The 15,662-nt window shown below is 42.3% G+C and overlaps 1 protein-coding gene across 1 annotated transcript in view; it reads right to left on the bottom strand.

Moving 5' to 3' along the window:
* Nucleotides 1–13,018, bottom strand: part of polr3a (polymerase (RNA) III (DNA directed) polypeptide A) — a 29,376-nt gene extending 16,358 nt beyond the window's left edge. The window contains exons 1-17 of the mRNA XM_030775345.1: nt 12,847–13,018; nt 12,272–12,407; nt 11,895–12,032; nt 11,396–11,567; nt 10,772–10,926; nt 10,174–10,413; nt 8,118–8,280; nt 7,530–7,666; nt 7,211–7,314; nt 6,467–6,608; nt 5,916–6,056; nt 5,357–5,426; nt 4,753–4,880; nt 4,526–4,664; nt 3,973–4,137; nt 3,133–3,305; nt 902–1,013 (exon numbers count right to left, since the gene is read on the bottom strand). Of these exons, the coding sequence (XP_030631205.1) occupies nt 902–1,013; nt 3,133–3,305; nt 3,973–4,137; nt 4,526–4,664; nt 4,753–4,880; nt 5,357–5,426; nt 5,916–6,056; nt 6,467–6,608; nt 7,211–7,314; nt 7,530–7,666; nt 8,118–8,280; nt 10,174–10,413; nt 10,772–10,926; nt 11,396–11,567; nt 11,895–12,032; nt 12,272–12,407; nt 12,847–12,890 (2,359 nt within the window). The 5' untranslated portion in view covers nt 12,891–13,018. The remainder of the gene's footprint in view (nt 1–901; nt 1,014–3,132; nt 3,306–3,972; nt 4,138–4,525; nt 4,665–4,752; nt 4,881–5,356; nt 5,427–5,915; nt 6,057–6,466; nt 6,609–7,210; nt 7,315–7,529; nt 7,667–8,117; nt 8,281–10,173; nt 10,414–10,771; nt 10,927–11,395; nt 11,568–11,894; nt 12,033–12,271; nt 12,408–12,846) is intronic.
* Between the last annotated feature and the right edge of the window lie 2,644 nt (nt 13,019–15,662).

Below are 15,662 nucleotides of genomic sequence, written 5' to 3'. Positions count from 1 at the left end.
ATAATACTTTTCTGTGACACAGAACCATGTCAGCTACTGTGCTATGTAACATGTAACGTCTCCCCAGTTACACATATAATACTGACATATAATGGTGTTGCTCTGTGAAAAAGCGAGGTGTGTTTTCACAGACAAGACGAGAATTAGTTTGTCATCCACCTCAACTTAAAGTACCAAAGTAGACTCTTTAAAGTCCTCTAATGGAATACCACTGCATGGAAAAAACACATAAAGGGTGTATTAGAAGACAAACTGTGCAAATTAAAGAATTTAGTCACATTCATGTTACAGATTCCTTTAACCAAGTTGTCCCTTTGCCTATTTCTGTGGCAGTTAGCCGTGTGTGTGTGTACATTTTTTTTTTTTTAAACCGTACAGTAAGATGGAAGGATTAGGGTTTGCTTTCACTGTTAGCTTAACATGGGCTAAAGCCTACACATCACACGTTTCCATGACAACGTCACATGAAAGTAAAACATATGGAGCATATTTGATAAAAACTATATACTACTTGATATAAAAATGTTACACCAAATGTTTTACTTAATTCCTGAAAAATCTGTCGTTACAAATCTGTCTTATACTTGGACTAGTTGGAATAACACTGAGACAGAAATGTAGCGTATAAAGTCTTAATCTTAAAAGTCAACCAGTGTAGGCACCAGTGATATTTACACAGTTTCACTGAATGACGTATGACTCAACACTATATTAACACCCGCCCTTTTTAACAGAGCACAGAGCTATTCTCACAGAAGGACAGAGAAAGAGAGAGAGAGAGAAGAGAGAGAGTGGGGTTTTTAACTGAAGTGAGCTACTCAGAGACAGAGTGAGAGAGAGAGACATTAAGAGTGAATGTGGCTGTAGAAGAGAGGGACGACTGGGTGTGTGGTTGTCGTACCTTTGGAGCCACACAGGGCCATGATTAAAGGACTGTTGCTCTTGTCCAGTTCTCTGAGACAGGCACTGCCCGCATGGTCTCTGATCACTGACAGCTCCCTCAGGATCAGTGCCTACAACAGGAACACAACACACACATATAAATCCACACCATGAAAACATTCACCTGAGAATAAAGACCACTCACATCTAAAACCATTCAACTAACCACAACTACAACACACACATATAAATCCACACCATGAAAACATTCACCTGAGAATAAAGACCACTCACATCTAAAACCATTCAACTACCCACAACTACAACACACACATATAAATCCACACCATGAAAACATTCACCTGAGAATAAAGACCACTCACATCTAAAACTATTCAACTATCCACAACTACAACACACACAAACGAACCCACACAACAAGGTATTTCATCACTTCCAACGAGAAGTTACAAACACTGAATAATATTAAACATAAAACTAAACAAAATTTAAAAAAAGAGGCTATATTTTTATCAAAAGGTTACAGTAAAATTCTACATTCTATATTACAGAAATAAACTACAAAAATGCTACAAAAGAAAACCAGGAACATCTTTCTTTACCAGTTCAAAAATCTGAAGTACACCCTACTACAAAGATTTCAAAGTGAAAACTAAAATAACTGGAGCACTTAAAACAACGTAACAAATGACCATTTTAAAAGAAATAAACTCAATTAGGTGCATAACCCTTCCTTTGCAAGATTACAGCATAGTTTGAATATAAAATTTGAGTGATTGAAACATGAAATTAAAATTATATTGTAGAGGACTGAAACGTTTATCCCTACAAATTTTATAGAAACATTGTATCTATACATTAGGGGTTAAATCAGAAATCGAGATCCAAAATTTACTAAAAACATTTATGATTTTGTATGAAACGGTCCTATTTGTTGACTTCTGGTGCCCAGCCTAGGCCCAAATCGTAAGCGTACGAGTCCACAGGCCCAGCCTAGGCCCAAATCGTAAGCGTACGAGTCCACAGGCCTGGCCTAGGCCCAAATCGTAAGCGTACGGGTCCACAGGCCCGGACTAGGCCCAAATCGTAAGCGTACGAGTCCACAGGCCCAGCCTAGGCCCAAATCGTAAGCGTATCAGTCCACAGGCCCGGCCTAGGCCCAAATCGTAAGCGTACGAGTCCACAGGCCCAGCCTAGGCCCAAATCGTAAGCGTACGAGTCCACAGGCCTGGCCTAGGCCCAAATCGTAAGCGTACGAGTCCACAGGCCTGGCCTAGGCCCAAATCGTAAGCGTACGAGTCCACAGGCCCAGCCTAGGCCCAAATCGTAAGCGTACGAGTCCACAGGCCTGGCCTAGGCCCAAATCGTAAGCGTACGAGTCCACAGGCCCGGCCTAGGCCCAAATCGTAAGCGTACGAGTCCACAGGCCCGGCCTAGGCCCAAATCGTAAGCGTACGGGTCCACAGGCCCGGCCTAGGCCCAAATCGTAAGCGTACGAGGTCCAAAAGTTCAACATGATTTTGGCGATCAACTTATCCAGCGAATAAAGGCCTAAACCTACATTACACCTCTAATATTTGGGGGTCGACTTATACACGGGATCGACTTATACGCTGGCATATACACTACATTTTGCCAGAGTCGTACATTTTTACAGACTCCTGTAACCCAATAACTGCTCCCGACTTCGACTGCACAGCTCTGCTTACAACATACATACAACTCACACAATTACCATACACACACAATTACCATATAGACACGCTTACAACATACATACAACTCACACAATTGCCATACACACACAATTACCATATAGACACGCTTACAACATACTTACAACTCACACAATTACCATACACACACAATTACCATATAGACACGCTTACAACATACATACAACTCACACAATTACCATACACACACAATTACCATACACACACTTATAACACATCATTAAGCGGCCGCATCTATAATTGTATAAAAATGTTAAACTTAATCATATTAGCTACCGCCAAAACTATTACCATGATTATTACTCTCAACAGCTTTAAAAATGACTTCAGGCGAGTTATATCATCTGTTTTTTTAACCCTCTTTTTTTCAGTGACATTGTCTCTGACTCTAAGCATCAGCTACAGACAGCTACATAAGAAACCCATAGAGAACAGACAGGATCATGAGAAAAGCAAAACAACAGCAACAAAACAAATACGTCTGGTCTCTTGCCTCCAGTGTCTCCTCAGCGGTGCAGCCAGGCTGCGGTTGGAGTTTGCCCGTGTTCAAAGCCTCGATATACTCATCACATTTTTTATAACCCGCATCCAGGAGGTCCTGCTTGGCCTTCAGCAGACCTTGGCCCGGGGTCACGTCTCCGATGCCGATGGAGAAACCTCGGTTAGCTTTAGGAGAACGCAAACACACCGCACTGATCAAAAGACCAAGTCAAACCACTCAGGCACAATTCACACCACTGGAAATAGAAACGTACTATTAGAAGACAAGTCATAGGGGAGAAAAGTCAAGCAGGAGGAGAGCAAGGCAGAGGTGTTCTGGAACTTGACGTCTTGGTAAAATGGTGACTGAGTAGGTAGATCACAATAAGAATGGACATGTAAGACCACTTGAAGTCAGTTTGGCTCAATAATTTGATGTGCACATCCAGAGAAAAAGTAATTTCTCACTTTCTGTGTCAGAGGTCGCACATATTCAGAGTAACCTGAAGGTTTTACTCAGGGCTACGCTGGTGCACTGTTTTAAGGTTCAACTCACCCAGGTTGCAGTTACCTTCACTGTTAAAGTACCACCTCTTGACCAGGTGTCTGATAACGACTTTTAGTTTCAGCACAAAACAAAGCCAAAATCAAAGAGACAACATTTAAAAAATTTTCACAACTTGCATCTGAAATCACAGAGCAGAGAGACCATGTGTGGTTCTGAGTCAGGTTGCTGAATGGTTGAAATATTTAAAAGCTGCTAATTAGTTAATGTTACTCCCTCAGTGATGTCATGTCTCTCTGGTTAAGTGTTATTGTGTCATCCCTCCAGTAAGGGGCAGCAGACACTCACATAGGTAAACTGGAGCGAGGCGAGCCAGTCTTGACATGGCGTTAGCTGCCTCCAGCTGGCCCCAGTCCCTCAGCAGGATGTAGAAGATGTTGTTCTTCGAACCCGAGCCCAAGGTTCCCTTGTCCATGCTTCCACACATCAGCTCGCTGTTCTGGATCACCACAACTACAGCGTGATGGAGAGAAAACAAAAGTTATGTGGTGCTACTCAGAGCAGATTCCATTAAGCCTGCGCTGAAACAAACGCTCACATGGGCGTATGATGTACAGCGTACGGTTTCAGTCATTCGCTCTTCACTTAACTGTTCCAAAACAAACACTTGCATAAATACTGAAAATGCTGCTAAAGTTACACTTTTGGTTTTATCAATGTCACACCACACACATTTGTGGCACAAAAAAAGACGAAAACCGTAAACAGCAAAAGCCAACTGTGCTTAAAAAAAACGGTGGGGTTTTAAAATCTGAACTGCAGCCAGTCTATCTGAACAGTAAATAGTTTTGCTCCGGCAAACACCGAAGACCATGGAGGCAAGACGGTGTGTGAAACTCACAGGAGTCATTCTGACACAGGTCCTCTCCTTTGCCACAGTACTGTTTTCCTTTAGTGCGCAGGTTGGCTTTGACTGGACATTCCTTACCGGGCTTCAGGATCAGACTAAATATCTGCTTCCCTGTCCACAAAGCCATGGGCTGAAAACAGAGGTGACAATAATGAAACAGACATGAGAAAGAGGACGCACAGTGAGAAGGAGTGGAGAGAGAGGAGAACAGCACGCACCTTGAGAATGGCAGGATGTGGAAGAGCGATTTTGACCTTCTCATCTTTCCCCACCAGGATGGAGGCCACTATCTGACAGGCCTTGGATCTGTCAAAGAATGTGTCTTTCAGGGTGAGGAGGTAGGCACCTGGAACAAGAGCAACACAAAGATATGAGAACAGTCAAGAGCCTGAAGCGTAAGGGCTCCCCCTGTTGGACAAAACACAGAAACACAAGTCGCACAAACAGCTCTAAAACAAAAGGATGTCTCCAAAAATCAAGATCATCTAAGGGCAGAGAAGGTTCATTCAAAGCTCTCTATCTAATCTACACAATAAGAGAAAGACAGAAATCACTCCTCACTGGAGAGAGACAGTGAGTCAGGGTCGTGACTAAGGTTCTGTCAGGCAGTCCATCTGTTGAGCGTATGATTATAACGACATTTCTCTCCTGTCAAAAGGCTCTCAAGAGCATTTTTTTTTTTATCCTGGGTGACAGGGAGGTGCACTCACGAGAACAATCAAAACCTTCGCTGAGTTTTTCCACTCAGATGGACTCTAATCAGTGGACAAAAGGAGACGTCTGATTGGCTGTCAGGGAAAAGAAAGTTGTAAGAATGCTCACCTGTCAGGAAGTCCTGAATGGCTGCAATCAGGGGTTCGCCATTTCTCGGGGTCACAAGATTGGCTTTGGTCTGAACGCAAAAAAAAAAAAGACAAAAGGAGGGATTGAGAAATGAACAGATTTCAAACTCCTCACAATAAACACAAAGCGCTGTGTGCCGTGTGCCATGTGCCATGGGAGGTTCTAGAGAACGCGCTGAGATTAAACTGAACTAAGCGACTGCTGAAACAATACTTAATATACTTAATGAGCTGGGTTTGTAGCTGATAGAACATTTTTTCCCTCCAAATTAAAACACTGGACACCGTGCTGAAATGCCACTGTACACAAATAGCATTCCAAACAAAAACACTCTCTCTTTCCCCTCAATACTCATCAGACACAGGATCCACGCTAGCCACGAGGGGCTTTGTCAAACTGTAATTGCTTTTAGTCCTTTAAAAACTGTGAGATGAAAACATAAAAAGCTGAGGGAGAGGGGAGGGGGGGGGGAGAGAGAGAGAGAGAGAGAGAGAGAGAGAGAGAGAGAGGTACAGATTGAGGGCAGGGTTGCTCTCACCCCCATTAAAACCAGAGCCTCTGCTTTGGCTTCCTCTGTCTGGGGCAGATGTAGATTCATTTCGTCACCGTCAAAGTCGGCATTGTATGGTGTGCACACACACTCGTTAAAACGGAACGTCCGGTGAGGTTTCACTCTCGCCTGGGAGAAAACACAAACCAGTAGGAATCGCGTAAGAGGAGGAGGAAAAAAAAAAAAGAAAGAGAAAAAGAGAAAACTTGTTTAACTGAACATTACCCTGTGTTGTAAACCACACACATACACACACAGAACACTCAGTTGCTGTGACATACGCAAGGTAAAATGAAAGTCAACCAAATAGAGTCAGCACACATGTCATTTAGGACCAGGCAATTTCACTTCTATGACATTTCATGACATTCTTCTTATGCAAGGGCAAAACATTCTCAAATAAAAAAGAAAGAAAGAAAGAAAGAAAGAAAGAAAGAAAGAAAGAAAGAAAAGACTTTTGTCAGTTGTGTTGCCAAAAAAAGAGTGAACAGTTCTAGCCCCGTTATGACAAGGTAATGTCAGGTTTATGACAGACTCACAATGTGGGCCATGATGCTGAGTTTGTGTAGGGAGGGCTGGCGGTTGAAGAGAACGATGTCACCGTCGATCAGATGTCTCTCCACCACGTCACCGTACTTCAGTTCCTGAGCCATCTTCTCCCTGTTCCCGTATTTCAGAAACCTGCCCCCAGCACCCCAAACCAAAAAATAAATAAATAAAAATATTCCACACACAATTAATCACAAACACACACATATACACACAGACCAGTTACACAAGACCTTTACAGATACTCCAAGCTGGACTGTTTCTGTACAGCATCAAGTTCTTTCAGTCTTTTGCAAGATGCTCTTTTATAAATTATTTGAACAATTAACAACAAAATCAAAAAATCAGAAGGACCATAGAAGAAGGAAAACAGACATGAGGTGTAATTTTTTTCTTTTCTTTTTTTTTTTTTTTACTTGAGAGCATGTCTATACTGTTTAATACTGACTCTTTTGACTATTAAACAGCAAATCTCTCCCTCTCTCTCTCTGTAGATATATATAAAAACACACATACATATATTCATAAATATATTGCTTCCATAATATGGAGCAAGACGACTGTGTCATAGTAAGGACAGTGACTTTCTTTTTTAATCAGCATAAGGATTTGCTTCAGACACACAGTCATTCAATGACAAGTTATTATCCGGAAGGACAAAACTAAGCCTAGATTACCAGTCCAATACTTCATTCAATCACAAAACACTTTGAGGTAAGGTGAATTTCATTTACCTTTTCATTTGTGTGTGTCTCTGTTGGATGAAGTTAGCCCCAGGATGAAGGTCTGGTCCGTTTTTCACAAGTTTCCGCATCAGTTCTATATTAGCTTTATTCACCTGAGACAACACACACACACACACAGCTTGTTACTCACTTCACTCATTTCATTTTGGTGGACTGAACCAGTGAGTTAGGGGTCTCATGAACCAGTGAGGAACGTGAAAGATCTTTCTGGGTTTTTTAGGGAAAAAAAAAAAAAAAAAGAGTAAAACTTCATGTTGTGAAATTTCAGGTGGTATGGTTTGCTCTGAGGTGAGGGAGAGGTGCTGACCTTCTCTGGGTAGGTCAAGATTTTGGCGACATGGACTGGAACAGCAACTTCATCAATTCGTAAGTTGGGGTCAGGCGAAATGACCGTTCGTCCGGAGAAATCCACTCTCTTTCCCGACAGGTTACCACGGAAACGTCCTGAGGAGATTCACAGCAAAAATCTTTTAGCCAGTGTATTTCAGAAGACAGCAAGCACAATTTTCCTCATTAAAAGGCCAATAAACACACACAAGACGCTACAGCTATTGTGAAGTGATACACTGCAGACCAAGCTGAAAAGCATATTCAGATTAAATGAATTACTGGCCTGCTCCAGTACACATTACATGGCTACTCTCCTTAGTACCCTGGCCTCCTCATTAAGTCAAAGGACCCCTGCCTCACCTTCAACAGTAACCCTTTCCCCAAACGCTGTACACTTACTCTTACACACACGGTTTAGATATGTGGCTAACCGAGAACTCACCCAAAGAGACAGAGCAGTGAGAGCATAAGAACAAGGCCAAACACATAGACACACTTCAATAATAATTCATTTGGGCATTTAAGCTAGGGGTTCTGGTGGATGACTGGGTATACCAGCCTGTACCTTGTTTGCCCTTCAGTCTCTGTACAAAGCCCCTGGTCCATTTCTTGGGGGCCATGTTGAGGGGGATTCCGGAAAGTTCACTGTTGATGTAGAGGGCACACTGCAGCTGTAGGAAGTCCCAGTCCTCCATTATCATCTGAGTTTTAGCTCCGGACATACGGTGCTGCGCCGAAGCAAAGACATGAACACACATTCACACACATAGTCTACCAAAGACACACACATTCACACACATAGTCTACCAAAGACACACACATTCACACACATAGTCTACCAAAGACACACACATTCACACACATAGTCTACCAAAGACACACACATAGTCTACCAAAGACACACACATTCACACACATAGTCTACCAAAGACACACACATAGTCTACCAAAGACACACACATTCACACACATAGTCTACCAAAGACACACACATAGTCTACCAAAGACACACACATTCACACACATAGTCTACCAAAGACACACACATTCACACACACAGTCTACCAAAGACACACACATTCAAACACACATAGTCTACCAAAGACACACACATTCAAACACACATAGTCTACCAAAGACACACATATTCAAACACACATAGTCTACCAAAGACACACACATTCAAACACAAAATCTGCCAAAGACACACACATTCACACACATAGTCTACCAAAGACACACACATTCAAACACATAGTCTCCCAAAGACACACACATTCATACACAAAATCTGCCAAAGACACACACATTCACACACAAAGTCTCCCAAAGACACACACATTCACACACAAAGTCTGCCAAAGACACACACATTCACACACAAAGTCTGCCAAAGACACACACATTCACACACAAAGTCTGCCAAAGACACACACATTCATACACAAAGTCTCCCAAAGACACACACATTCACACACAAAATCTGCCAAAGACACACACATTCACACACAAAGTCTCCCAAAGACACACACATTCACACACAAAGTCTCCCAAAGACACACACATTCACACACAAAGTCTACCAAAGACACACACATTCATACACAAAATCTGTCAAAGACACACACATTCATACACAAAATCTGATATAGACACACACATTCATACACAAAGTCTCCCAAAGACACACACATTCATATACAAAATCTGCCAAAGACACACTCATTCACACACAGAATCTGATATAGACACACACATTCATACACAAAGTCTGCCAAAGACACACACATTCAAACACAGAATCTGATATAGACACACACATTCACACACAAAGTCTGCCAAAGAGTTCTAGCCCTTCCACTAAGAGAAGTAAAAAGGCCACATACGTGAGAGATTATATCAAATTAATGAAAAAGTTTTCAAATTTTCCTATCTTTGTATTTCTACTTTAAACAAGTCTATAGACATGTCCATGGTGTATCCAAACTCCTGAGTTTCAGCGTACTAATGTTAGAACCCTAAACTTAGTGTTTAAAATCAGGACACTGTGTTGCTGTTCGTCTTTAAATTAACTGAAAGACTGCGACCCACTTTTATCCGTGCAAATGTTAAAAACATGACTTCACCTGTGATACTCTCTGTATGTAGTCTCTACCAGTGGAATGATGTACCAAGGTAAACTTCAGTAAAGTTTACAGTGAGAACATACATCAAAACAACACGGTAAAAGAAAAATCACACCCCAGACAGTCTTCTCAGTATTTTACTTCTTCATTCAGCACATAATGAAGGGATAGGTCTGGTGATTTCTGTGCTATGGGCAGGTCTGCGTAAAGCTAGTGAGGACTCACATACAATCACTATCTCCAGCTGAGGACGCTAAGACGTTAGCATGGGCAATATGAACAATCACAGCCTGTGGAACACATCACACTCCCAGCCACGGATTTATTTAAAGGTAAAAACAATGAGATGTAACAGAAAAAACAGAAAAACTCAACCTTTCCCCTGATTAATGTTTTAGTCGTTTTTAGTCAGTAACCAACTGACCCCAGGTAGAGAACATGAGGCTGGTTCATATGGATGGTGTCATAGCAGAGTGGGGTGGGGGGTTGGATTACCTTTTTGATGACGTCATTGAGGAAAATGATTTCGGTCAGTTTCATGGTGAGGTCATCCTCGTTAGTGCCCGATTTAAGGTCGCTGATGACAGACGGGCGGATACAGAGGGGCGGGACCAGAAGGCGGGTCAGGATGAGGTCGGCAGGTTTGCCCGCCTCCGGGTTCATCAGAAGCAATGGAACATCCTCAGCTGGAATCCTTCGGAACAGGTTCAGCACTACCAGAGGATTCAGGTTCTCCTACACACCAACAATAACAGCATTACCAAACACACAGACAAACAGCTGGCCTTTAATTAACAAACAACAACTGACTCAAATGAGTAATCTTAACAAGACTACCTTCACAATCTGACATCCTGCTGTATAAGAATTAGCATTTTCATAGAATATTAAAAAGGATTTCAAATATTTCATGGTAACCATTCTGCCATGTACCTTTACGACGGCACTAATTTGTAACTAACGGTCTGCAGTAACCCAGAAATATTACTCAAATATCACAGCAGGGATATTCTGCCTAGGTAAATGAGCCCTGAGAGAGAGAAATGCAACAGAACATTTAGACTAGAGGGGGTACCAATGTGTGCTAACAGACCTGAGCTTTGGTTAGTAGATTCTCCACTTCTTTGTTATGCTCTATGGCAATATCAAATGACTGCAGGAAGTCTGACACCACTGGATCCACTACTTTTTTACCCGTCTTATATTTCTCATGGATGATTTTTAGCAGGCCGCATTTTTTCACTGGGCCTATAACACAAGACAAGAAAGTGTCCACTAGCAAACAGACATAGCATAACACTATAGATATGGCTTAATCAGAATGAGAAAATTCACAGAAGTTTTCAAAGAATTTAAAGAAGTTTTCAAAAACTTTGAGAGTTTCCACAGTAGCTCAAGCACACAGAGATATGATTTTCTTAAAAGTTTGTTTTGAGTGAGGGGCGACTATGGATGACCTTTTAAAAATTATGGAAAAATAAATTCACATGTACATTTTGTACACCATTAATTTTAATCTATGCAACAATAAGTGTTACCGCTTCAGCAAATCTCAGACAGTGGCAGTGTGTGTGTGTGTGTGTGTGTGTGTGTCTGTGTCTGAGCAGAATTTGAATGGCAGACAGTGGCAGTGTGTGTGTGTGTGTGTGTGTGTGTGTGTGTCTGTGTCTGAGCAGAATTTGAGTGGCAGACAGTGGGGGGGTGTGTGCTGACTGACCATTGAAAGCATCGCAGTTCAAGCAGATGGTTCTCTTGCGGCATTTGTCCGAGATCTTTTTCTTCAGACTACGCTTCTGTAAGTAGGCCAGCCCTGGTCTCCTCAGGTAGTCCATAAACATCTGCTTCTCCTCACGGGTCAGCATGATATGGGAGCAGGTTTTACAAATCATCTGTGAATGACAATCATAACTGGCACCGAACACCTTCACAAGGATACAACAGAGATAATCTGGAGTCCACAACTACTGTCAACCTAAATAACTGTAGCACTCACTCCTGTAGCCACATTTTTACTTCCTACAGCTCTTGGAAGCAGCGAAGAGAACTAAATAAGCAAGACTAGCTCACTGAAAAGACCAAAGCTGTATTTGCCTGTTTGTAACCAGAGAAATCAAGTCAAATCATTAAGTGATAGCTGGTTTACTAGTTTGCTGTTCAAGTAATCAAACACAACACACACACACACACACCCTCCATGTAGTGACTGCATGACTTGCCTGTAGGATTCCAATGACGGCTTTAAAATATCCCACATGGAAACAGGGCAGCTCTAGGTCCAGATAACCATAGTGTCCCAGACAATCAGCCAGGTTCTTCCCACATGTCTCACAAGGCCGGTCTTTTTCACTCGTTCCCTAAAAAAGAGAGTAGAGCAGAGGGGAGACACAAGGTTCATGTCAATAAACAAACAAAAAAAGACTCGAGTTACAAGACTGTAAGGAAAAGAGGACATTGAGAACTCAAATGGTATTCACAGCCATCACAGATAGGCCATTTTCCATTTACATCTTTGACTGAAAGAGCTCTGTTTGTTTTAACATTAAGTCGATATGGTTAGCGGAACAACTCATTGCGTTAAAGTGACGGCGCATACCATGCGGTGATCCAGGACTCCGTATGGCAGCGGAGTGTGACTCGTGTCCTGACTGTACAGGTTCTTACTGACCACCTGAATGTGCGCCTGCTGCCGCATCTGCTCCGCCGATTTCATGCCAAAACAGATGTGGCTTCTAGAGACAGATAAGTATCGCACAGTCAGGGTTAAAGAAAAATCATAAGCCTATGATTATTATCCTTCACAATATTTGTGTCATCTTATATGAAGGGTGAACAACAAGGGATGAGATCGGTCTTATTTACACATTTGCATTTCGATCGCTAAGTGAAACAAGATACATTTTCAGCCTTGCAATGAGTACAAAATTTGACAGAACATGATATATGACAAACAGAGGAGAGCAATGAAGTTAGCGAGCCAAGTACATTACAATATTCATAATCTGATTTATTATCTATTTGTGATTAAATACAGGCAATTGACGGAACGGTCTGGTTAATGCACCGTTTGAAAATGTTGTGTTACAACGATGAAGAATTTTATAATCGAATACCAGGGAAGAACTCTAGTTAGCTTTCTCACGTTAGCACGCTAGGTGGCTGACCACTTACATCTTTCTGGCCACGTCTGTCTCTCTAAACTGTTCCTTCACCATTGTGGCAGCTCGTTTTCGGAGTTACTCCTCACGGAAGAAATAGTGATGAAAAACGTGACTACATGAATTCGTGAAGTACTTCTGTCCAACAGTCACAACCGTCTACATGACATGTACTATGTGTCAGTGTGCTATCTCTCCATGCTGCAAACTGCCTGCAATGTGTCCAACCAGAGATTCTCTGACGTCACTGAAAAAGAGCCCTCCAAGCGTGCTTCCAAGTGTCAACGCCGGTCAAAAACTATAGCTAAAAAAGATATACTGCCACCTAGCGACTGTATTCCAAGCACTACAAACACAACAAAAGTCAGTTTTTATGAGATTATTTAGAGTTGGCGGGTAGAAATGTTGATGCTGCTTGAGCGATTTTTGACAGAATTGTTAGTATGATGATTTGAGGGATATTTATGGAGGTGTCTCTTGTCCGGACGACCAGTTATTTTCATGAATACAATTCGCAAATTGTGGATTATTTTATGGGACAAACTATATCTTATTTCTTTTGTCAAGATAATTATTCCTAATCTGATTACTCAAATCTTGGATCCCTCACAAAATATCAAAACAGTGCAACATCTTCCGGTATAGCGACTTCTGTATAGCGACTTCTATACCGTAAGATACTGTCATTTTCACATACACCCGCTAGATGTAGTTATAAGCCTTCTTAAACAAACTGTCGCACCAGTGACGTTACTGCAGCTGAGGAGTTCAGGTTGTGCGTAAACGGGAGTTCTTTTCAGGTTTTAAAAGAACGAGACGTTTTTATGTAACCTACATCCCAGCATGTTGGTCTATGCAAGCATACTAAACAAAGGAGAAAAAATGGGGTGTTTGTGCCGTGCTGAGGTAAGAATATAATGATGATGCGCGGATATAGATTTAACCACGTAGTAATTACTAGCCAGATGATAAAATGTTAAAAGCTAAGGAATCTTTGTAACGGCAGCGTCAGCTGTGTGTATTTAAATGAGAGCTGCGGGGCAGAGGCAGACAGGAAGGTCGCATTCTTTGTCCCATGTTCACATCATAAAATTCTGTTGTTTACCAGTTTTTATACCGCTGTGTGAACAGTGTTTGAACCAGTTGCCCATATCAGTAGATGAGGTGACAATGAGTCTCTGGCGTGTTTGAGTGGAGGCATCTCTGTGTAAAATACCTCACTTTTTCTATGCATAAACACAGACACACAGAAAAAGAGAGAGAGAGAGAGAGAGACGCAGATATACTGTACAGACTATACAGGTATACAAACAAATTTATTTACCCATAAGAGTACACAGACATCACACGTGCACGCACACACACACACACACAGACACAGGCATCACACGCACATCACGCGCACACACAGACGCACACACTCACACATTTCCGCACGCACACTCCTCAGACACCACACGCACACAAGCTCATCTTCAGTAACAGGGGACTGTTTCTCTGTTCCGGAGGGTAATTTATACAGAACTAATTCTCCACAGGAGTGGAAGGCCTGGGAGGGGAGAGAAAGTCAGGGATGAGAGAGAGAGAGAGAGAGGGAGAGAGAGAGGGAGAGGGAGGGAGAGAGGGAGAGTGAGAGAGAGAGCGACAGAGAGGAAGAGAGAGAGGGAGGAGGGAGGAAAGAAAGAAAGAAAGGAGAGAAGGGAAGAAAATTCTGTGGTAAAATAATTATCTGTGGTGTCACTGTAGCAACATTCTCTGAGGCTGCTGTCAATAAAATATTGAACAACACAGTCCATTTCAATTGAGACTCAAAAGGAGGGCAGCCGAGGGTCTGGGCCTGTGGCTGGAATAAAAAACAGAGAGAGAGAGAGAGAGAGAGGGATAGAGAGAAGTGGAGGGGGGCTAGAGAGCCCATCTCTGCCTGTAGTCATTTAGCTTGTGAAAACAGTGGGGCTACTTGTCTGCTTATGTTTGGATGCATCCTTCTTTATTACCCCAAATGGGTCAGGGGGGAGAACAGAGAGAGAGAGAGAGACATCCATGGACCAGGTGATCACAGTTATTCCCTAATGATGTTTGAATTTGTGAGTGTATGTGTGTGTGTCTATACATTCTCCATATCTGTGGACATTCAGTGCTCAAATACCCCAACCCAAAGCCAGAAGAAATTTCATTTCTTTCCTTGTGTGACAGTTAAAATCATGTCTTGGACATGAGCTTTCATTTTGATGTGAGAATAGTGTATTGATTGAAGAGTGGTTCAGATCAGAGTTTACTGAGCTGCTGTCCTGGTGACAAAACACAGAGAGAATGAAATCACAGCAGCAGAAAACCCCAAAACTGGCCAAATATCAACAATATTGTCCACATACTGCCAGGTGCAATATTGTTTTCAAATACACATCCTTTTTTTAAAAATTATATTTTGACATGGGCGGCACGGTGGCACAGTGGGTAGCGCTGTCGCCCCAGCAAGAAGGTCTCGGGTTTGATTCCTGGCTGGGCGGCCAGGGTCCTTTCTGTGTGGAGTTTGCATGGAGCCTGCATGGGTTACCTCTGGGAGCTCCGTTTTCCTCCCACAGTCCAAAGACATGCAGGTTAGGCGAACTGGAGACACTAATTTGCCCCGGGAATGAATGTGCGTGTTAGTGTGTTTGTCTGTGTGTCTGTCCTGCGATGGACTTGCGACCTGTCCAGGGTGTTTCCCTGCCTTTTGCCCTATGAGCGCTGGGATAGGCTCCAGCAACCCCTGCAACCATGATTAGGATAAACGGCTTAGATAATGAGTGACTGATATTTTGACATTTTCTTCTTCATTAAACAAAACCA

The sequence above is a fragment of the Chanos chanos genome, chromosome 5 (genome assembly GCF_902362185.1).
Source record: "Chanos chanos chromosome 5, fChaCha1.1, whole genome shotgun sequence".
NCBI lineage: Eukaryota > Metazoa > Chordata > Actinopteri > Gonorynchiformes > Chanidae > Chanos > Chanos chanos.
Note: the sequence above shows the minus strand (reverse complement) of the source record. Positions and strands in the feature narration are given on the sequence as shown.